We start from the raw sequence: 22,165 nt of genomic DNA, 5'->3' as shown, positions 1-22,165 counted from the left end.
ATCTCTTCTACCTGGGCCCCGCCGAGGATTGGACTTGTGGAAGTTCCCCCTCCCCAACTCGTTCTCGCGCTTCAGAGCGGGGTGGGCGGGGCTGCTGTACGTTGCGGTGCCCGCGGATTGGCCAGTGCCTCACCTGCGGGGCACGGCTATTGGCTGTGCGCGTCTCCCCCTCCGCCCATTCCCATTTGCCGCCCCGCCCCGTGTGTGCCGCCCGATTGGTTGTGGCGGCCCGGCCCGGTATCCGGGTAAGATGGCCGCGGTAGGAGAGTGCTCGGTCTCTGTTCCGTGGAAGTCGGTTTCCCTCACTCACGTCGAGTACCCAGAAGGTAAAGCCTCCAGCCTCCGGCGCTTCGCGGAGCCTGTTTTCTTCTCTCAGCTGTGGGTGGGCCTTTCGCCCTACGCCCAATTCATATCCGTGAAAAAAGGCGAGGTTTGGGCTTCGGGGAGTTCCTGAGGGGATCGGGTGGGAGCTGCCAAATAGTGAGCCATTGACTAGCAGCGCTGTGAAGCCGGGCGGCGGCGCACGCGCGCTTCGGCTGCCGCTCTTTGCGAGATAGTGTACTTCGGAGGCTGCAGTGCGCATGCGCGGCACCCTTTCTGCTTTGGATTTCTCGTCCAAAGAGTGCAGAGTTTGGGGGAGGGGGGGAAATCACCTTTACATTTATTGTATTTATTATGGTCCCGCTTCCGATCCCCATTGGCACCTCCCTCTTCCTGGCCGGTTCCATCTAGATCTATTCTGTTTTATTGGAGTTAAGTTTTCTTTTGACATGCCTCTTTGTCACACCAGTTACCAGATGCTACTTTTGCAGGATCACAGACCCATTCCTGGAGAGATCCTTTTCCTAACACACTTGGAATACAGAACGCTGCCTTATATTGGGCCAGACCTTTGTTCTTTCTAGGGCAGTGCTGTCCACACTGACGGGCAGCTCTACAGAGTTTCAGGTGGGGAGGGGGGGCAGAAATGTATTTTCCCGAACACTACTTTGAGATGCTCTTAAGGATTGAAGCCAAGACCTTACACATGCAAAGCAGGTGATCCTACCACTGAGCCAAATGCCCTTCCTCCGAAATAAAATCAGATTATAGTCTTTGTGCTTTTAAATAAAGGGTGGGATTCAACACAATGTTAAGGTGATTGTTTTCACAATGCAGGGGGAGGTGCAGAGGAGGGGGAACCTAGCTAGCAAGAGTCCTTGCACTGATTTCCACTAGTGCAGTAGTTCTTAAAGGGTGTGGCGTGCCATACTGGTGTGACAGGAGAGGGTGGCAAGTGTGGCAGGAAGATTCAATGACAATCAAATAAACATTTAAACATTTCAGTGTAGAATATTTAAGTATAGTATCGTATAACATAGCATCAAAATGTTTTTTTAGATATACAACCAGAGACAGTATCCATGCCTCTTTCCAAGAGCTTTGGCTATTCATCTACCATTTTCCACAACATATTGTTGTGAATGGGGATTTTCAACTGACAGATAAGAAACAGCAGAAAAGAGAAAGGTTTCTTTATGTTGATGAGATGAGAGTTTATTTGTCTCAAATTAGACATAATATAAATGAGATTACTTGGCAAAAGCAAGCTCATACCTCTCATTGAATTTGTATAAATATGTAAGGTACATATTAAAAGGCTTATTTATAATTATATTTTGGGAATTATTTCTGTTCTTATGTAGTTGCATTTTTTTAATACTTTCTGGATGTCCCACAATCAAATTATAAAGTAGTTGTGTTGTATGTTTTAATCAAGCATTGCTAGGACTCGTTTCTTTTTGTTTTCCAATGTATTATCAATAAAAATATTGGTGTAGCACAACCAAATTTTTATTCTGAAGGTATGACCCAGAGAAAAAAGTTTGAGAACCACTGGAGGAGCAGAACAGAGCAGTTGAATCTGGTCCAAAAGGGTGATTGAAATAATAACTCAGATCATTGTCTTGTCTAGCTCAGAACTGTCTACACTGACTAGGAGAAGTTTTTGAGGGTTTCAGCCAGGGACTTTTCTTCCAGCACTAACTAAAGGTGCTGCATGTGGGAACCTGGCACCTTCTGCATGCTAAAGATGTGCTCTGTTACTGAGTTGTGTCCCTTCCAAATAACATGCAAAGCTGTGTTATTCAGAGTCAGACCCTTGATCCATCTAGCTCAGTATATTGCTCATACTGAGTTGAGGAAGCTCTCCTGATTTTGAAAGAGGGCTCATACCTGGAATTGTCTGCATGCTAAGCATGTGCTCTGTTATGCTTTTTTTCTAGGAAGCTTGCAGGCAGGGTGCAAAAGCACCAGTCTTTCCTGCCTCCCATCATGTGATCGTGCAGCCATTGGCATTTAGAAGCAAACTATCTCTGAATAATGGGTTTCTAAATGATCAACAGGATAAACCCTAATGGTGCAAAATTGTATTAGGGTCAGTGGCTGAGGAAGGGGGTCGCAGTGGGTGCGGGCCGCCCCGGGTGTCATCACTGAGGGGGGTGACAAAAATATGAGATAAAGAAAGGACTCACGAAACTTTTTAGTTCAGTCAAGAAAATTAATGAAACATGGGCTGGCACTAACCACGGGGCCTGCAGCATGCCCAAGCGACACGTTTCTTCTGGGAGTGACATGGTGGCTTGGGTGCCTGCAGTCTCCACGCTGCCTGAAATGGCAGCTTCAGGCAGCGTGGGGCTTACATCTGCCCACTGCCTCTCCCTCAGCCGCCCTACAGCTGAGGGGAAGGTGGTGGAGAGACTCCGTGCAGCTTGCCCTACTTCCATGGGCAGATCGCCCCGACCCTGGCTGCAGGACGCATGCACCGTACCAGGTGCCCAAGTGGCTAGCTACACCGATGATTAGGGTTTGGTGTTTTGTTTTGTTTTGTTTACATTTTTTCCACATATCTTTTTCAAGGAACTCAAGACAGCATACATGAATCTTTTCCATCCTATCAATTTTGCCCTCAGAACAACTCTGCATTGTTGTCATTTGACTGAAAGATAATGACTGGCCCACGGTCACCCAGTGAGATCCCAACACTCTTAACCACTGCTATGAACACCTGGATGTCTCTAGAGAGCACCTGAATAGGAACATAGGGAGCTACCTTATACCGAGTCAAATCATTGGTCTAGTATTGTCTATACCACCCTTTCTCAACCATGGGTTCCCAGATGTTGTTGGACTACAACACTCATCATCCCTAACCACTAGTCCTACTAGCTAGGGAAGATGGGAGTTGTAGTCCAACTGAGGACCCAGGGTTGAGAAATGCTGGTCTATACTGACTAGAAGCTACTCTCCAGGATTTCAGGCAAGGAATCTTTCACAGCCCTACCTGGGAATACTGCTGAGGATTGAACTTGGGACCTTCTGCATGCAAAGGAGACTCCCCACTGATTTTGTAATGTATCTGTAAAGCTTCATTTGACTGTACATTTTATTGGGATTGTCCTGCTGATTTCAGGAGACTTGTTTAAAGAATAATCAAATAATAATTTCAAAACAAAGCCTAAAATGTTTGTGCTTTACAAGTTCTGTGATCCATCTCTTGCCTGGCATTTAATTTTTAAACTTTAAAAGCAGCTACAGAATGTTCTGATTTTGATCAGAACTGGGATGATGAAAGGAATGTGTTAGTTAGTTTCCTTGATCTAAATCCCCTCCTCACAAAAAACTGCTATTCATCCTGATGAGCAAAATAAAAATACAGGCAACTGTATCACCACCACCACCACCACAGTGGGGGCATAATAGCATATTTTTTTAAGTGAAGGGAAAGGGTTAAATTCAACTGCTTTAAAGTAACAAAATGACAGGATGACCAGTAAGAAATCTGCATCATACACACCAAGGGGTAGGGGGAGAAATCCCTGCCCCAAGCCACTTGCAGTCTAAACTTCCACTTTACATGTACCAGCAAAATGTACCAAAGGACAGATGGGAGTGAATGGAGTTGCAATGCCAGGGGAAGCTTTGCCTCTCCAGATGTTGCCTTACTAAAGTTCCCATCAGCACCAGCCGCCAATGCCAGGGATTATGAGAATTATCGTTCAGTAGCATCTGGAGGGCCACAGGTTCCTCACACCTGACTTAGACTATGTGTGTGTTGTCTCAGCTTAGGGAAGAGGTGACTTTGAGAAGGAGGAGGAGGGAGGCATTCTGGGAGTGAGTTCCAGGCATAGGGAACAGCAATGTAGGATGGGAGGGTTTTTAAGGGAGCAGTAAAAGATCATTGGGTGGCAGAGTTAGGATCAGCTTGTACGTTTGTAACTGGATCTCCCAACCTTGCTAGCCTGTGGCCTATTTATTTATTCATTTGAACTCTGAATATTTTAGTAACTCAGGGCTTTAAATTCTGACATGACTTAGTGCTGCCATTTGCACAACCCTAAAATAGTGGAAAGTGCTTCTGAGAAGGTTAGGAGTGCATTTCCCCCGAGTAACCAACCGAAAGAGGTCTCTTTGTGTCCAGGCTTCCATACTAGGGTGTGGTATTTCCAGGCAGACCTGCAACTTGGTATTCTTGTTTTTTTCATTTCCAGACACTAAGCACTGTGGGAGTTAGACGCATTGTGGTAATGAGGGGGGTGGAATCACATGTATTATTTATCTCTCTTTCTGATACTTGGCTCCCTTACCTTGTGCTTCCTGCATTAAACTGGGATTTCTTTCCGCCTGTAGAGGAGTATTCTAGAGTTGTGTGCGTGCTGCTGAGAAAGCCCACTCAATTCCCATGATTTTGGCATGGGGGTGGGGAGAGGCAGAGCTTCTGAGTGAGAGAATGTATGGCTTTCAGGCCAGCCCAAACTCATCCTTTGATTCCCCCACGCACCCACCCGCACACACATCCATTAACTAATGGAATTATTGGATTCAGTTTTTATAAAGATTGCATGCTGGAAGACAGGGCAGGAGATAAAAATCTCCAAAGCCGCACCTTATGTACTCTGAAAAGCATAGTTCGGCAGTAGAGCAGCTGCTTTGCATGCAGAAGGTCCCAGGTTCAATCCCACCCTGGGGATGCTGTGATGACATGCTGCCAGCTTGTGTAAGCCATAGTGAACTAGTTGGACCAATGTTAATGCCTTGGTTGAGGCCACTTCCCAAAAGCAGGTGAGATATCGGGCTGTTCCTTATATACAAAGAAAATGGAAGTAAATGATCATAGGCAGCATCCTCTTCATATTTCTAACCCAGGGTATATAACGCCAGTGGGAGCCAGTAAGCTGCTGAATGCTTCTTAATGGAAACTGCAAGAAGGGTGAGTTGTGGTTGTGCTTATGGGATTCCCATGGGGCATCTGTTTGGCCAATGTGAAAACAGGATGTTGGACTAGATGGGCGCCGGCAATATTTAGCAGGGTTCTCAACGCCAGCCAGCATTGCCAATGGTCAGAAATGACAGTTGCTGCCAGCCGTCCCTTGATCCCATATCTCTAATGAACAGATTGATCAGCTGCAGATTTACCCCAGTCTGAGTAAGGAGAGCCACATAGGTAAGCAGGTTTTCATGCTATTTGCTGCATCAAGGACTACAGAATGAATTGGATGAGCACAGCTGATCCAAACTTTTTTTTTTTGCTTACATCCTTAGGATATGCCTCCCACACCACATCCAGTGCATTTTGCATTCACACCCACTTAAGAGTCATGCAGCATGGATATATAGCATCTGTGCTCTGAAAGGCATTCTGATTTATATGAGTGGCGACCCAACAAGTGATCCAGTTAACCCCCCAAAAAATTCTTTTCCTGGATCAAAGTGAAAAATGGCTTAAGGCCAGATTTGCACCAAGATCCAATTACAAGCCTTTTTGTGAGTGGAAGTAATATGGCATGTGCTTGGCCACATCTGCTTGTTTCCTACTTGAATGCTAGTGCATATGAGAGTAAGAGAAGCTGGTAACTGTATCTGGATAGCTTCTGGTTTCTTCGATACTATTTCTAATTCAAGGAATAGGTCAATGAAAATAGTGAACACACAGCATGTCTGTGATGTTTTAAAGTTCTGAGGCACCAGGCTGGCAAAGTTTGAAATGTAACCTGCCTTTTATTCAGGTAGGTCAGTGATGGTGAGTCCATGACCCTCCAAATATTGTTGGACTCCCACCTTCCACCTTCCACCAGCCCCAGCTAACGCAACAGTCAGTCTAGGGCTAATGGGGGTTGGAATTTCACATCATTTGGAGGGTCACAGGTTCATCACTCCTGAGTTAAGAAGCAGAATTCCCTACTGTGTTTAAGAGATGGAATAAGGCCTCTTATGTACAGTTCTGGTCCTTGTTGCCTTGCCTCAGAAAAGGGCTACCAAAATGATCAAGTGACTCCTCTATTAAGATATTAAACTAAAAAGTTGAGTAAGAGGAGACATGAAAGAAGTTTATAAAATTATGCATAGCATGGAGAAAGTGGATAGAGAAACCACAGGAAGGGAGAGTGCTCGAATCCTTTTTCCAGGTGTCCCACAGACACTATGAGAACAGGTTGCTAGACTTGCTAGGCCATTGGCCTGATCGAGCCGACTCTTACATTGTGTTAGAAGAGTCATTCCCCATAAAACGGGAAATAATACCACTTCTTAGGCTGGGGTGAAGAACTTGTGGCCCTCAGGTTGTTGTCGCACTCCAACTCTCATCTGCCCCTTAGTCAGCATGACCAGTGGTCCAAGCATGATGGGAGTTGTAGTCCACTAACAGCTGGATGACCACAGGTTTTAACCACCCCTGCTTTACACCACCCAAACTCTTTGCCTATATTAGCAATCATAAACAGCTGCCTTGTAAAGGAAATCAGCTTTAAGACACACAAGGATTAGGATTGAGGGAGAAGGGAGTGTTCATTTTAAGGCTGTCTATGGAATTTGTAGCTGAATAAATTCTTAGTTGACAGCTCCATCCCTTGGCCACTGAGCTACATGCCTGGGAAAGCCAGACTCCTCTTTAAGCACATCAGAGTTCAGATGCTGATGAACTGATAGAAGCCGAGTCAGGATGATGAAAAACTGACTTTGTACTTTCTACACCAAATCTATGCCTAATGAAGGAACCAGTCAAGCCTCCCTGGGAAGAGCATTCCACAGACAGGGAGCCACTGCAGAAAAGGCCCATTCTCATGTTTCCACCCTCACATGAAGAAGGGCCTCAAATGATGAACGCAGAGTCTTTGACAGTTTATAGGGGGAGAGGCGATCCTTGAAGTATTGCAGTCCTGAGCTGTTTAAGACTTTTATACGTCAGCCAGTGCAGTCAGGTCAGGATCAGTGTAATATGCTCAAACCATCTTGCCCCACTGAGCAACTTGGCCGCTGAATTCTGCATCAGCTTAAACTTCCAAACCATCTTTAGAGGCAGCCCTATATGTAATGTGTTGTAGTAATCCAGCCTAGAGGTTATTAAATATATATATTTTTTACAACCCTCCCCCTCATTAAGATGTTACCTCAGCCAGTTCCATCAGAGCTTGTTGTACTTTCAGTCAGTCAACAATTTTTTTTTAAAAAATGAATGACTTGTAAAAGATGAAAAATCCTGACATCTGAAAAAAGAACACAAGTAAATGAGTTTAATAGCATTAATTTTTATTATTTTTGAACAATCTTAAATTTAAGTAACAGAAGTGGCATTGAATTTTGTGGTTTAAGTATCTCAACTTTCACCCAAGGTTCCAGCTCTCATGCCAGTGGAGAGCCTTGAGAGTAAGTACACCTGCTGACATTTCCAAAGCCTCTCCAGAGAGGAGGGGTCTCTTGGAGGTCTCTGGGGAGCTCTGAAGGTGAGAGGTTTAGACTGCCTTCACCAACATGGTGCCATCCAGATATTTTGGACTTCCATCAGCCCTAGCCAGCAACTAAAGAATATAAGAATGTAAGAAGAACCGTGCTGGATGAGACCAAAGGCCCATCCAGTTCAAATCTTCTGGAAGTCACCAGGTTAACAAAGGCTAAGAAGTGGCTTACAGTGGATTTCTTCAGATCAAGCACCAGATCACAATCTGTGGTAAGATTCATTTAGACTGCGTACCTACCAAACACCATCTCCCCCACCCCCAAAAAGAGTCCTGGGAAATTTAGTTTACCCTCCCACAAAGCTACAATTCCCAGCACTCTTTACAAACTACAGTTCCCGGGATTCATGGGAGAAAAAGCAAATGTGCTTTAAATTCATGGCATGTGTCCAAACCATGATATGGCTTACATGGTTCCCCTCTCCAGCCACCTTCCCTGAGAACCCCCAGAGGCCCATCCCAAACAGCAGGTTCTGAGGGTGTAACAGCATCCCAAACCACAATTCATCTTCTCAGATGTAGCACCAAGCCACAGCTTACTGTACTGTGCAAACCAGCTTCATTTGCTATATTTAGGCATAATTATTGTCCTAAGGGATAGAAACTTGTCCCTAGTGTTAACAAAAACCTATGTTTTTTTGATGTTTTCTGCGCTCAGTATGCACTTTGTAGATGGGAAGCATTGCCCCCATGTTTGTCCATATATGTGTACATAGGTTCTGCATTATGCAAACACCTAAGGGCAGGAGGAGGCATCTATGGGGTCGTCCCCCAGGATGGCAATTAGCAAGCAGAGACCTTAGGAGTGTTTCTTGGGGCCAGAGTCTGCCTGTAGGCCACCTGTTGTATCCTGGAGCTGCAGCGTGAATCTTCTGCTCTGGCTCGCTAAATTAATTGGTCCCTGCTGCGGAGCCATCTGCGCCAGCTTCCTTGTACGGAAATAATGGTGTGTGTCTGTGTGTTTTCACTGAGACTCATGTTCTGTTTATGCTGCTGCATGGGCAAATGAAAACCCTCTCGATCCCATGCCTGTTGTCTGGTTCTGGTGCTGAAAACATTTTTAGCTAGCTCTGTAAGACCCACGGCCTGTTGTACATTCTAGAGCCCCTAGAGTAGACAGGCATGATCCATGAAAACAAAATAAAGATCATTGGTCCATCTAGCTTTGGATCCAGCTTTGTATTACCTGCACTGACTGGCAGTGGCTCTCCAGGGTTTCAAACAGTCTCTCTGTTGAATATTGAGATGCTGTTGAATATTGAACCTAGGACCTTCTGCATGCAAAGCATGAGTTTTAAGATATAGATATGTCTCTTCCCCTAGAAATAAAAGTATCCTGATGATTATGGATAAAAGGGATTTTTGTGTGTCAGAGGGGGGCATAGGAATATAAACAGGGACATAGGAAGTTGCCATATACCGTGTCAGACCATTGGTCCATCTAGCTCAGTATTGTCTACACTTACTGGCAGCACCTCTCCAAATGTTTCAGACAGAGATCATGATGTAATAGATATCCTTAAAATATCAAATTACTTTCTTTGAGTCCACAATGCATTTGATGACATGCCTGGGATTCCCTTCTAGTCTGTTTCCTGCTGATGTTCAAACTTGGACCACTCCTCACAAATTTTTAAAAAAGCAGAGGTGAGAGGGTGGCCGTTAGAAAGTCTCATGCAGTTGGACAGCCCCCCCCCCCCGTGCTTTGGACAACAACTCACATCAGCCCCAGGCTCCCATTAGTTGAATGGTAAGCTATCAAAACTGTAATGTGAGTATCTTCCTGGGTCAGCCTTCACCAACCAGGTGCCCTCCATGTTATAAGACTGCTGCTGGGAGAATGGCTGTGCTGGCTGGGGATGATGGGCCAATGGCTTCAAGTTACAAGAAAGGAGATTCCAACTAAACATCAGGAATAACTTTCTGCCAGTTCTGCCAGATGACCCGTTGAGGTACTTTCAGTTCTACAGTTCTGTGATTCTATGAATGTACGAAAACAATACTTTCTGGGGAGAAATAAAGCACTAGGCAATTTCCCCAAAATTTTTCCATCCTTGGCCAACCTGGAACCCTTTAGATTTTTGTCTTACAACTCATAAGCTCATAGAATAGAGTTGAAAGGGACCCTGAGGGTCATCTGGTCCAACCCCATGCAATGCAGAAATCTCAACTAAAGCATCTGTGATAGAGGGCCGTCTCACCTCTGCTTAAAAACTTCCAATGAAGGAGTGTCCAACACCTGTCAAACAGATCTTACTGTCAGAAAGTTCTTCTTAATGTTTAGGAATCTCCTTTCTTGTCATTTGTTCATTAGTAGCAACAAACAGATGTTGTTTGCAAATGAAACATCAGGCCAGGCTTGGCAAATTTCAAAGTTTTTAGTTTTGTTTACCAAATGCTGATAAAATAAAACATGCTAAATTAGATTATTCTCTAGGAGAGGGATGGGGAACATCTGTGGCTCTCCATATGTCACTGGAGCCCAATTCCCTGACTAGGTAAAATTCACTTTCGTTGCTCCACCCACTTTTGCCTCTGGCCCCGCCCAACGCTGGAATATGGCCTTCAGAAGGTTGCACAGAAGAGAATGTGTCATTCAAACTGAAAAAGACTCCCCATCCCTATGGTTTAGACCAGAGCTTTCCAGACGTTTCATGTTGGTGCCACACTTTTTAGACATGCAAAATGTCGCAACACAGTTATTCAGTTTTACTAGCAAACCGGAGGTTAAACTAACCCCTTTCCAGCCCCAGGAGGAGCACGGGGAACATTTACGTGAGATACCTACACACTGCTGGCAACACACTAACGTGTCACAACACACAGTTTGGAAAGCTCTGGTTAACACAATACTGGACAAGATGGACCAGTGGTCTCATGCTGTACTGGACAGCTTCCTCTATTCCTTTGATGCATTTAAGAGGTGTTTCTACTCAAAAGTAGTTCCCATTGAGTTTAGGTGGACCTAACTTCCAGGTACTTGTGTGAGTATATCTCAGAGGTGCAGAAAATTTGGCACTCCAGATGTCATTCAACTCCCAATTCACACCAGCCCCAGCCAGCAATGGCCAACAGTTGGGGATGTTGGGAGTTGTAGTCCACCATCATCTGGAGGGTAATAGATTCCTCATTACTGGTGTATAAGAATGCAGCTACAGCAATCTTCATGTGTTGGCCAAGCTTCCATATCTTTACAACAGCCCTGTAAGGCAGGCCAGCTTTACAGTTTTAATGTAGCAAGCAGGTGACAAGGTGGAGGGAGGCTGATGATGTGAAGGGGGAGAGGACGGCTTTCAGGGCCTCCCCAAAAGCCTTTTGCCAGGGCGAGTTTCAAACCGGCAGCCTTGTGTTCCTCTGTGAATGGAAAGCTTTGTACTGATGACCCTGAGATCATTGCCCTTTAAAGCAACTGATATCCTGTACCAAGTTATCATGCAACCAAAGGTTTTGCCACAAGCAGACATCCAACAGGAAATGGTGGCGGCCGGGTGTCTGGGTAAGAAGGATGTGGTTTGGGTGCTGTTCATCTATAGGCTCTGTTTTTCATATTTAGACTATGCTGCTGCGGTAAACCTCATAGTTTCCTCTGGAGTTGGAAGGAACCTGTTCATTAGGGCTCCCTCTCTTTTGTTCTCTCTCGCTCTTTTTTAATTGCCTTATTCATAAAGTACAGTGTTACTAAGTTTTTAATCCTCGCAGCATCCCTGTGAGGTAGGTCAGGGTGGAGGGAATTCAGCACTGGTGCAAAGTCACCAAAGAAGCTTCAAGTCTTGTGTGGGGGTTTGAACTCGAGTCCCCCTTAGTTCAAGTCCAACATAGCCAGGGTCCTTGGGCCTTTCTCCCCTCAAAGCACAACTCCTATTACATAGTTGTCTAAAGACGGTTAAACTTAGTGGCCTGTAGCACACCTGCTTGTGGTTAGTTCCATAAGTTGCACACGTACTTGAAAGTAAAAAAAACTCCAACCTTTACAGCCAGGCAAGATTACCTTTTGGGCAAGTTTTATCTCTTTTTGTCTACTACCCCAGGTGACTTCACCGGATTTATTCTCGCCCAAGCAAGCCTGAGCCCAATTTTCATCATATTCGGATTCATCACACTCATCGTTTTCAAGAGAGAGCTTCACACGGTGAGTCCTGCTCCTGCTTCTCTGCCCCCCTCCCCAAATCTGGGTCTAGCCTTTTGTGTTCCTGAACTCACATCTCCTGCTGGGGCCTGGTAGCATCTGCTTTCCTTTCTCTCGTTTCCCCTTTCCTGAAATTGTCCCCATCACTCCCTTCACCTTGACCATCCCATGACTTTCCTTTCTCTTACATCTGTAATTATAACTATTATTAATTCAATTTCTTACCTGACTGTCACCATCAGGTCCCAAGATGGGTTGCAGCAGTTTAACATTCGGAATGAAAAACAGTTTAAAACAAAATTACAGGCACAGAAATAGGGTGGGTCCTTAAAATATGCCTCTTGTCAAAGGCCACGTTGAAGAGGCTCACCTTCAGCATGTAACAGAAACTGTATTGTGACGGTGCCAGAAGCACCTCTGCAGGGAAGGAGTTCCACAATTTAGGGGCTGCCACAGACAAGGTCCTCTCCTGGGCTGCCAAGAGGGTGGAGGAACTACCAAGAGGGCCTCCTCTGGCAATCTCAATACCCTAGAGGCTCTCTAGGGAAAGAGGTGGTATTGACAATACCTTGTCAGTTGTGCCCAGTAACTGAATAGAATAATAGAATTGTAGAGTTGGAAGAGACCCAGTTCCTGTCGTGCTGGAATCTAAATAAAGCATCCATTACAGATGGCCACCCAACTTCTGCTTTAAAACCTCTAAGGAAGGAGAGTCCACAACCTTCCGAGGGAGTCCATTCCACAGTTGACTCTTCTTGACAGAAAATTCTTTTTGATGTTAATCGGAATGTCCTTTCTTGTAATTTGAATCCATTGGTTCAGGTCCTACCCTCCAGAGGAGAAGACAAGCATGCTCCATCTTTCATGGGACAGCCCTTTAGATATTTAAAGATAGCTATCCTATCTCCTCTCAGTCTCCTCTTTCCCAGGCTACACATACCCAGCTCCTTCAACCATTCCTCATAAGGCTTGGTTTCTAGAGCCTTGATTATCTTGGTTGCCCTCCTCTGCGCTCATTCCAGATTAACATGACCTTCTCCCTGCAACTGTTGGCTACTCATGTATACATCAGGGATTTCCTTTGTGATTTTTTCTTTCTTCCATTTCTTATGCATGCCCTTCTTAAATATCAGCTCACCTGTAAGCTTATGCACACTGGTTTCTTTAAATGCCTCCCACTTTTCTGTTTTGTTGGAGTTGTCTTCATAGATGAGTTCCAGAAGGATAGATGCCTTTAGTTCTATTGCAGCAGAAAGAGGAAAGACCCTTTGACACTATGAGGCAGGGGTGGGAAAACCCCAGCTCTGGGAGCCACACCTCTCCTCAATTTTTTTTAAAGCCTGACTGGAATGGAAGAGGAGGGAAGAAACTTCAACCTGTGTTTTTTACAGTGAGGCCAAAGGTTCAAGCAGTGCAAGAGAGAGAGCCATAGGTATGTTGCCATCCAGTGGGCAGCCATTCAACCTGGAGCGCCAACCCGCTCCTTTATAGCAGCTACTGGTGAACAGTCATAGTTATCCATAACCATCAATTGTCTAAATAGACCCAATGAGATAGCAGTATGTATGTTGCAGCAACATGGCAAGCCAACGGAATAAGAGCAAGAACCAGCTGACATGTTCGTGCATGCGTGACCTGGTCCTGGCTGTCGGCCAGAAGTGAGGAACAGGCATAACAAGAACAATTGTAGAAACCAGGTACAGGGAACTTTTGTCCCTCCAGATTTTGGGGTTGAGCTCCCAACTCCTGTCAGCATGGATCTCATTGTGCCTTGGCACCAGCAGGACTTGCTCTCAGTGCCCATCAACCAATCAAATGCTGACAGCTAGCCCTAGTGCTGTTGGGAGTCATTTATTCCAGTGGGTCTGCTTTGAATAGGACAAACATTGGATAGAGCACAAGGTTTCTGAAGGGCTCCCTGTTCTATATGTGCCTGCTCACCTTTGGAGGTCATCATCTTTAGTTGCCCCTGGCTTTGAAGGTTGGGCAGGTGGTGAGAGGGTTTCTTCTCCTGTGTTGGCGCTCTGGTTGCAGAATCCCAGGGACATTGGCCACCTTGGTGAGTCTCAGATGCAAGGTTAAAAACAATTTGATGCCTTTGGGAGTTGTTTATTGGCCAAGAGAACATGTCAAAAGAAACCTTGATGGGACTTTGGGGCATATTAAATGAAATTAATATTCACAAATCATATCATATCAATCATTCATATCATTCAATCGTATCATAGCATATCACATATCATATAATTGAATCAACCAATTGTTTAGAATTCATTGCATTTCCAATTTAACCACTTGCAGTTAGAGAAATATGCAGTTCACCCTTTGAAGTCACATTAGCTGAATATTTGAGAAGGCAGAGATCACTTTGCATCAACATTCTGAATTGAGTTACCGTATTTTTCGCCCCATAGGACGCACCGGCCCATAGGACGCACCTAGTTTTTTTGGAGGGAAATAAAGGGGGAAAAGATTATTTCCCCCCCAGGTGCGGGGCTGGGGCGGGGGAAGCCCGAGCTTCCCCCGACCCCAGCCCCCAGAACAGGCTGCTATCCGCTAGCCGTGGGAGAGCCGCGCGGCTCTCCCATGGCTAGCGGAGCGCTGCGCGAAGCCCAAAGCTTGGGGCGTGCTGAGCTCAGCGTGCCCCAAGCTTATGGGTGCAGGCAAGCTCTCCGCTAGCCGTGGGAGAGCTGCGTCTCCCACAGCTAGCGGATAGCTTCCTGAAGCCTGGAGAGTGAGAGGGGTCGGTGCGCACCGAAATCCCAAAAGCAGGAAGATATTTGCCCATCTATTTCACAGGAATTTTTTTTAACAACAACAACAAAACAGTTGCTGCTGAACTTTATATATAATGTTTTTATGTTATTTAATCAAATTATTTGGTATTGGACTCTATTATGATGCTTATAGAGCTTATTTTAAACCAGAAGTAGCCTAATGAATTTGATTTTTGGCTTTTAATGGAAAGGTGGGATGATAATGCTTTCTAAATCCCTAGAAGAGTCAAGCTAAACAAATTATCCTCTGTGCAACAACCAGTTGATCTCAAAAATCACACATCCCTTTTTGTCCTTTTGCAGATCTCTTTCTTGGGGGGCCTCTTGCTCAATGAAGGTGTGAATTGGCTAATAAAGAATATTATCCAGGAGCCTCGTCCTTGTGCAGGTGGAGTATTGCTGGCAGGGAAAGGGCGCAGCTGACTACAGACCTGGGCATTGTTAATGAGGGTAGCAGTTCTCATCCACTGCCTTTGCTTATGGAACGATAAAATAACTCTACATTTTGTTTTTGCTTTTTTAAAAAACGTTTATATTTTTCATATTACAGTCAACAGCAAAATTCAATAATGAAAGCAGCCAGCTAACAACCAGCTGACCGGGAAACTTTGAGAAAAATTATTGGTGCGGGCTTGCAGATAGCAGCACATCAATCACCAAAGCAGACTTTATCATACAATGAAATGCTGCTGCTGCTTCTCTGCCATCAGATTGCATTGAGTGCATCATCCATCTTCCCTGTAGTAACAGAGTATAAAAGTGGATCTATTTCCAAATATTTACATTTTTATTTATTCATTTATTTACTGTATTTAATAAGATTTATACACCACTTGTATTGTTAACAAACACACCTCAAAGTGGCCTAAAAAGAGATAAAACAGTAGAATCATAAAAATTATAATAATTTAAGACTTTTGTAAAAAAACATTTTTTTAAAAAAATCAAAACGTGCATTGACTTTCTGAATATCTGGGTAGGCTTGTCTAAACAAAAATGGAGCTGCTGCCAAAAGCAGTACAGTGAAGGAGCCTGCCTGATATCTCCAGGCAGGGAGTTCCAAAGTGTGGGCGCTGCCACGCTAAAAGATTGAATTCTTACAAATGCAGAATAGGTCTTATGTGGTGCCTATAACTGTGGCAGTTCCGCTGATCATTTTTAACAGTTCAAGTTGCTTTAGTGTAAAATGTCTTTACCACTTCAACTGCTTTGGGGGCAGCTGGGAGAGCACTTCCTTCAAGGGGTTGGGGCTTTCTATAGCCAGCAGGTAAGAGGTAGCATCTTCCTCCACATCCTCTGGCAACATTTAACCCAAACATATATTTTTGGGGAGTCAGGCCATTCTTGATCGCAGGGGAGGAGAGCCAAGCAATGCTCCTATAGTCCAACTAACATTTGTGCTTCTTCTTCCTCCTCCTCAGAAATCCACACATCGGTTTTTTCCAAGTACGCCATGCCTTCCAGCCATTCCCAGTTCATCTGGTTCTTCTCCATTTACTCTTTTCTCTTCCTCTATTTAAGGTGAATAATCCCTTTTCCTTTTGATGCTGGTGGATCGGGTGTTCCAGCCTTGCTTTTAAGCTTATGTAGAGCTCAGAAAAGGGGGCTCCATTTACAGTGGCCTCTTCCTTTTTCCATTCAGTTAGATTAGGCTCCCTTTGTCCCTGACGACTGGCCATGCTGGCTGCAGGGGCTGATGCAAGTTGGGAGTCCCCACAATATCTGGAGAGCCGCAAGTTCCCCATCCCTGATCTAAGAAGAGGCACCCTCCTTCCTCTCATGAGGGAATGCTGCTTCTACCTAGAGGCATCCTTCCATCTCTTGCATGCAGCCACAAATGCTGCTTCTCAGATCAAGGATATGGAACCTGCAGCCCTTCAGATGTTTGTTGGATTATAGCTTCCATCATCCCTCACCTTTGGTCTCGCTGGCTGGGGATAATGGGAGTTGGAATGGCATCGTAAAAGCAACAAAAAGCTGGATTTATGGTGTGAAATCAGTATGTTTTAAATGAACAGGGGGAATTTTTGTGAAGCTTTAAGTGGATTATTTTTATTTTTATTTTTGCTCTGCCTTTGATTAAAGTGTTTTAAGAAATTGATCCAGCAAGCACAGAGTCTGCTGACTTTTTTTGCGGGGGGGATCCATCAAAGTCAAGTTTCTAGTCCTTAAAGAGGTGAGAGAATCTTGAAACACATTAAGGTATATCTGTATGATGCATGCACTTGCCACACAGGCACACATTGAGATCTTAGACATTTACCTTAAGGTACCATTTTAGGTGTAAAAATAAAAGATATTTATATGTGAACAGGTCTTGAAACTTAGGATTTTTTTTCTGTGTTGCATAAAATCAAGTATCAGGCTCCTTGGGGTTTTTTTTAAATGAAGGATACAGGGCGGAAGTGTGATAAGCTTTTTCTTTTTTAAAAGAGCAAGCTCTAAAGTATCTATGTGGGCTTGAGCTTGCTGGATTGTGATTTGGATGTCTTGCTTGTTTAGTGAGAGGTCATTTCAGTTAAATATTTTTGTCTCCCAGAATGCATCAAACGAACAATGCAAGGTTCCTGGACTTATTGTGGAGACATATCCTCTCCCTCTGCCTCTTAACCGTGGCCTTTCTCGTCTCCTATAGTAGGTAGGTCAGTTCCATTTTGTTGGATGCTTTCTTGGGGCAGCTCTTGGTTTTGCTATTGGGACTGATGCATTCATTATTAATGGTTTAAAAGCTTCAGTTGTTCCTGGAAGCAATGCAAGAACTCTTTATTCAAATAAATGTTTCAGTAAATATGCAGCAGTGTATTTTGATGGTGGGTGGGTGGCTTTTTAAAATTATATTTATTTCTAATCTCTTCTCTTAGCATGAGAAAAGCCCTGCTGGATCAAGCCAATAGCACATCTTGTAGACCTTTTGCCTGACATTGCTACGCTGTGCATCTTTCTCTTGCTGTCCATCACTGGTGGATGCTAGAAGGGCAGATAAATGCTCAGCATTGCAATATCAGAACAAATTATCTTCTGCGTGGTGAAGAAGGAGAGGGGCAGGAGCTTAAGACTGGACTCCCATTTTTTGCCTCTGGTCCAAAGTACAATTCCACTTTTGAGTAAGCAGTGAAATGCCCATATTAAAAAAAATATGTATTTTTTCCATTAACTCTTCAACTTGGGTCCAGCCCAGATTGCACAAGTCAATCCCATAGTTTGGTCATCTGTGCTGTTCCTCAAACTCATGTGCTGTCTTCCCCTGCTCTGCTGGTGTGCTCCCAGCTCTCTTCTCCACTTCCTGTTTAGCAGTAACCATAGTTTTGTCTACAAAGTGATTTGAACTGTGACTTTCCAGTTCCAGTTTGGAGGCAAACTGGTTAGTGGTAGCCACTATTGGCCTCATTCATGTACCACATCAAGCTGTATGATTAACCATGAACCAGGATGGGAAGGTGGCCCTGATAGCCAAGCAATGAATTAGCTGTCCTTGGGGGGAAGTGGGGATAGGTGAGGGGTAAACAGGGTCTTTGTGAGCTTCCCTCTTTCGAGAAAAGGTGACGGTTGTGCTGTAACCAGCTGTCTAGTATACTCTCTTCTTGATGTGCTTTCATTCTGTTGCAACACACACAGAGTCTATCTTATGTACCACTCCTGGAGCCAAGTTGTATATGGAGGGATTGTGGGGAGCATCATGGCGATAGTTTGGTTTGCATTCACACAGGAGATCTTAACACCACTGTTCCCAAGGATAGCTGCATGGTAAGTCCCCCTTATTTGTTCTGTCCCCCCCCCCCACCTGAGACCAAATTGCTGCTCTGGAATCTTTCTAAATTGAAAGGCTGGTCAGAAATCCTTTGAGTTTTATTGGGCAGCGGGTGGGAGAAGCTCCTTTGTGTGTTGGGCTGGGGTCCCTTCATATAGAAATCCAGTATGTCAGGGAGAATATAGTACAGAAGGAAACTCAGGTGGCTAAGTGCAGAGTTAATTGTCATGCATGATGCCTCATAGGAGAGTAAATAAATTAAGCTTATTTTTGAGCACTTGCTATCCGGATTCTGCTTTAGCGATGAATACCTCAGTTTCAATATCACAGCAAACCATAGTTGAATATTTGTTTTGGTGTCTGCCAACCATGGCTTGTCAAATTCAACCAACCAGCAAACAAATCAGTACTGGAAACCATGGTTGGAGGTGCAGTTGCCAGCCATGATTTGTGCTGTGTTGTTTTCGATGATCTCTGAATTGACAAGCCATGGTTACCTCCATCGCTTCACCTCCAAAGGTTTCTATACTATGGGCACATGAGGAAATCTGGGGGCTGAACAAAAATGAAAGCAGGTAAGCAGCTGTAAGCCATAGTTTACCTACAACGTAAGGAAGCTCAGGTCATGGTTTGTGTTCCAGAACCATTCTTGGCACATAGCTTGGTTCTAATACACTCTCTGAATTAAGACCTTAAGGAAGTCACCACTGTCATTTGGCAAATCCCTTATATTTGTCAGAGTGAGGGAAAGGTACCTGGGACTGAGTGACTGTTCTTTTATTCTTAAGCAAAATGTAATTAGACCATCAACTATCCCAAGTGTATCAAATGCTTTCATTCAGAATCTGCCTTGTTTTTTGCTATGTTGATTCACTTACAAGAATTAACAGACTTTACAAAAAATAAGTTTGCTGAATTCATGTTCTCTGTCTCCTTATTTTCTCCCCCTCTCCCGTCTTTTTCTTCTGCCAAACCTTTCCACTTCTTCCAGGCCATTATCAGAGTTTTTCTTAATCAGAGACACCAGTCTCATCCCAAATATATTATGGTTCGAGTACACAGTGACCAGAGCAGAAGCCAGGTGAGGATTTCATGCACGATTGGGGTTGGGAAGGGTGCTGCTGAGAGGAGACCATTATTCCCTTCTGAGAGATACATTTCCTTGAGGAATATGGGGTCTCCTAACAATTCTGAACACCCTGAACAAGCTACAGCTCCCAGAATTCTTTGGGAAAGCCATGACTTATGGAGTATCATTGTGCTTTAAAAGTACGATGTGGGTGTGATTGTTCTATAGAAATCTCTTCCCTTCTTGAGTTACTAGATTTTATTATTGACTCCTTGGTTGTAGGCTTGAGTCTTTCCAGCTGGGAGGTGCTGGGGACTGAACCTATGGCCTTCTGCACACAAAGTGCACCCTCTGAAATCAAAAGCCTGGGCAGGGCTCAAAAAGCACCTTGATAAGATTTGAACCCACTTCCTTTTTAAATTGCAGGAACCGACAGCGTAAGCTGGGTACAAAGCTCCAGTGAATATGGAAGGGAGATGTTAGGAACTGGACTGCACGAATTCTGTAAGACAAAAAATAAAAATAAAAATAAAAAAGCAAGGGCCAGCATTAGAGAGAGAAAGAGACCTGTACAGAGCTGGAAGTGAAGGAAGGAGCCTGTTAAGAGATGGACCAAAAGGAACGGAGGCAGGGACCACCACACCCTGAAGACCAGAGGCCTTTTCCAGCTAGCCGGATCCACACTCTGCTGCATGCCGAGGACCATTCAGGAACCAGCGACCCATTTATATACCGCAGCTGCACAGCATCTGACCGGGAGGGTGGGAACAACCCCTTCCCCTCACTCGGCCATTGCACGTCTCTTGCGCAGACTCCGCTGATGCAAACAGAATTGCTGGAGGGAGAGAACTCCAATGCGCCTTCTCTCCCCCCCCCCCATCTGTCCCTTCATTTCAGCAGGGCCTGCGCAAGACACCCTTTTGGGTTGGTTTTACCTGTGAATTTTGAAAAGTCTGAAACAGGGAAAGGGGGGGATATATTTAGCGTTTTGTCGGTGGGGGAGTCAAAATATTATATGTCTGTGACTCCCCCCACAAATTGATTTCCCCTTTTGCAGCATGCAATGTACACACTATTTATTATTCCTTTTGAAATAAAAACTGGTTTGCAAAAAGGGGGGGTGGGGACCCTGTGATCAAGTGTTTTGAAAGGCAGCTGATTCATCTCCCTTTGGCAGGAGTTGAGAAACGTGGATCACTGGAGCGGAAAACAGGGGGAGCCTTCTTTCTGTTAGTTTAAAACTTTATCATGACTGTTCAGGGGCATCTGGGCCAATCCCAACTGCACTTTGTATTGATTTTAAGAAAACTACACTAGTGATGTTTCTGCACTGTGTCAGCACAATACAAAAACTCAATAGTAGGGCTGGGTGATATATCAATATGTCATCCAAAACCAGTTTGAAGTCCGTATTGTGATATTGGTTTCATCATTTTTGACCTGGCAATATATTGCGAATTATGATGTGTGTTAGGGCTAGGCGATATGTCAGCCAAAACAGCTTTGAAGTCTATACAGTGGTACCTCAGGTTAAGAATTTAGTTCCGGAGGTCCTTTCTTAACCTGAAACTGTTCTTAACCTGAGGTACCACTTTAGCTAATGGGGCCTCCCACTGCCGCCGCACCGCGCTGCTCAATTTCTGTCCTCATCCTGACCAAAGTTCTTAACCCGAGGTACTATTTCTGAAGTGTCTGTAACCCGGGGTGCCACTGTATCGTGATATTGGTTTCATAATTTTTGACCTGGCAGTATATTGCGAATCATGATGTGTGTTTGTTCGCTATGCAAAAATCACAATGCGGGAAAAACCGTGAAGCCAGTCAATGCCTCTACATGCATTCATCCATATTGCAGACATCGTGATGTATCAGTATATTGCGATGTTTAGCTGGTGATATATCACGATGTTTAAAACCAGGTATCACCCAGCCCTACTCAATGCTATCTTTTTATTATTATTCAGATACCTGTACAAATTGTTTTGTTTTAATTGTTTTATTATTTTAGAGCCAACTTCACCAGTGACCCTATATTTTCCATCCTTTATACTTTCTACCCTAATCTTTTTTTCCTTCCCCAAAATACTGCTGCAGACTTTCTTACTAGTAGTTTAAAATGCAAAAGAAGAAAGCACCATCAAGGCATCACTCATTCCCTTGGTGGTTTCAAATTTATCCCCAAGTTGCCCCCCCAAACTTTTAAATACTCAATAAAATGTTTTTATGGTCGCTTTTGGGTTGCCAAGTGTGTTTGTTTGACAAGTGTAGCTATATAGAGAGACCTCTCCTCCACACATTGGTAGAAGCCTGAGGACATGTGCCTTGCCCACAGGTTTGCCTCAAACCCATCAAAATATGCATCCAGCTATATATACAGCCAGCCATGATCCAAACAAACATCACAATTACTTCCCCTTTGAAATCAATGAGCCTTAAGGGAGTTGAGCACACCCAATTTACATTGCTTTCAACACAACGTAGGCTGAAATGCTGTGTTTCTTACCTGGGAGTAAGTCACATGAAACTCATTGGGATTTACTGCTGTGTAGAGCCATGTAGGATATGTGCTGCTGATTGCAGGATTAACTTTAGGTGGATTACATGCCTAGAGAAATCTACTCTGATGCACAGGAGCCTGTTCCTGGATTGGAGTGAAAATATATGGGCTAAAAGAAT

At 44.3% G+C, this 22,165-nt stretch overlaps 1 protein-coding gene across 2 annotated transcripts; it reads left to right on the top strand.

The window, feature by feature from the left end:
* Positions 1-41: 41 nt before the first annotated feature.
* On the top strand, positions 42-21,718 carry DOLPP1 (dolichyldiphosphatase 1). 2 transcript variants are annotated; one of them, XM_083596605.1, is made up of 9 exons: positions 208-326; positions 5,185-5,248; positions 11,798-11,898; positions 14,976-15,060; positions 16,094-16,193; positions 17,212-17,310; positions 18,288-18,416; positions 19,412-19,501; positions 19,916-21,718. In XM_083596605.1, the coding sequence occupies exons 2-9, from the start codon at positions 5,221-5,223 to the stop codon at positions 19,950-19,952; spliced, it is 669 nt and encodes a 222-aa protein (XP_083452731.1). In that variant the 5' UTR covers positions 208-326; positions 5,185-5,220; the 3' UTR covers positions 19,953-21,718. The 2 variants fall into 2 exon arrangements, with proteins under 2 accessions (XP_083452730.1, XP_083452731.1); XM_083596604.1 differs by lacking the exon at positions 5,185-5,248 and having other exon boundaries at positions 42-326.
* The last annotated feature ends 447 nt before the right edge of the window (positions 21,719-22,165 follow it).

This window comes from Podarcis filfolensis (assembly GCF_964270895.1).
Source record: "Podarcis filfolensis genome assembly, chromosome: Z".
Classification (NCBI taxonomy): Eukaryota; Metazoa; Chordata; class Lepidosauria; order Squamata; family Lacertidae; genus Podarcis; species Podarcis filfolensis.
The sequence above is the reverse complement of the archived record's forward strand: the minus strand, read 5'-3'. Positions and strand labels throughout refer to the sequence as shown.

Coding starts and splice junctions, on each gene's coding strand:
- DOLPP1 (XM_083596604.1), top strand. CDS start 251: ATGGCCGCGGTAGGAGAGTGCTCGGTCTCTGTTCCGTGGAAGTCGGTT. Junction 327..11,797: donor TCACGTCGAGTACCCAGAAG/GTAAAGCCTCCA, acceptor CTACTACCCCAG/GTGACTTCACCGGATTTATT. Junction 18,417..19,411: donor TTCCCAAGGATAGCTGCATG/GTAAGTCCCCCT, acceptor CACTTCTTCCAG/GCCATTATCAGAGTTTTTCT.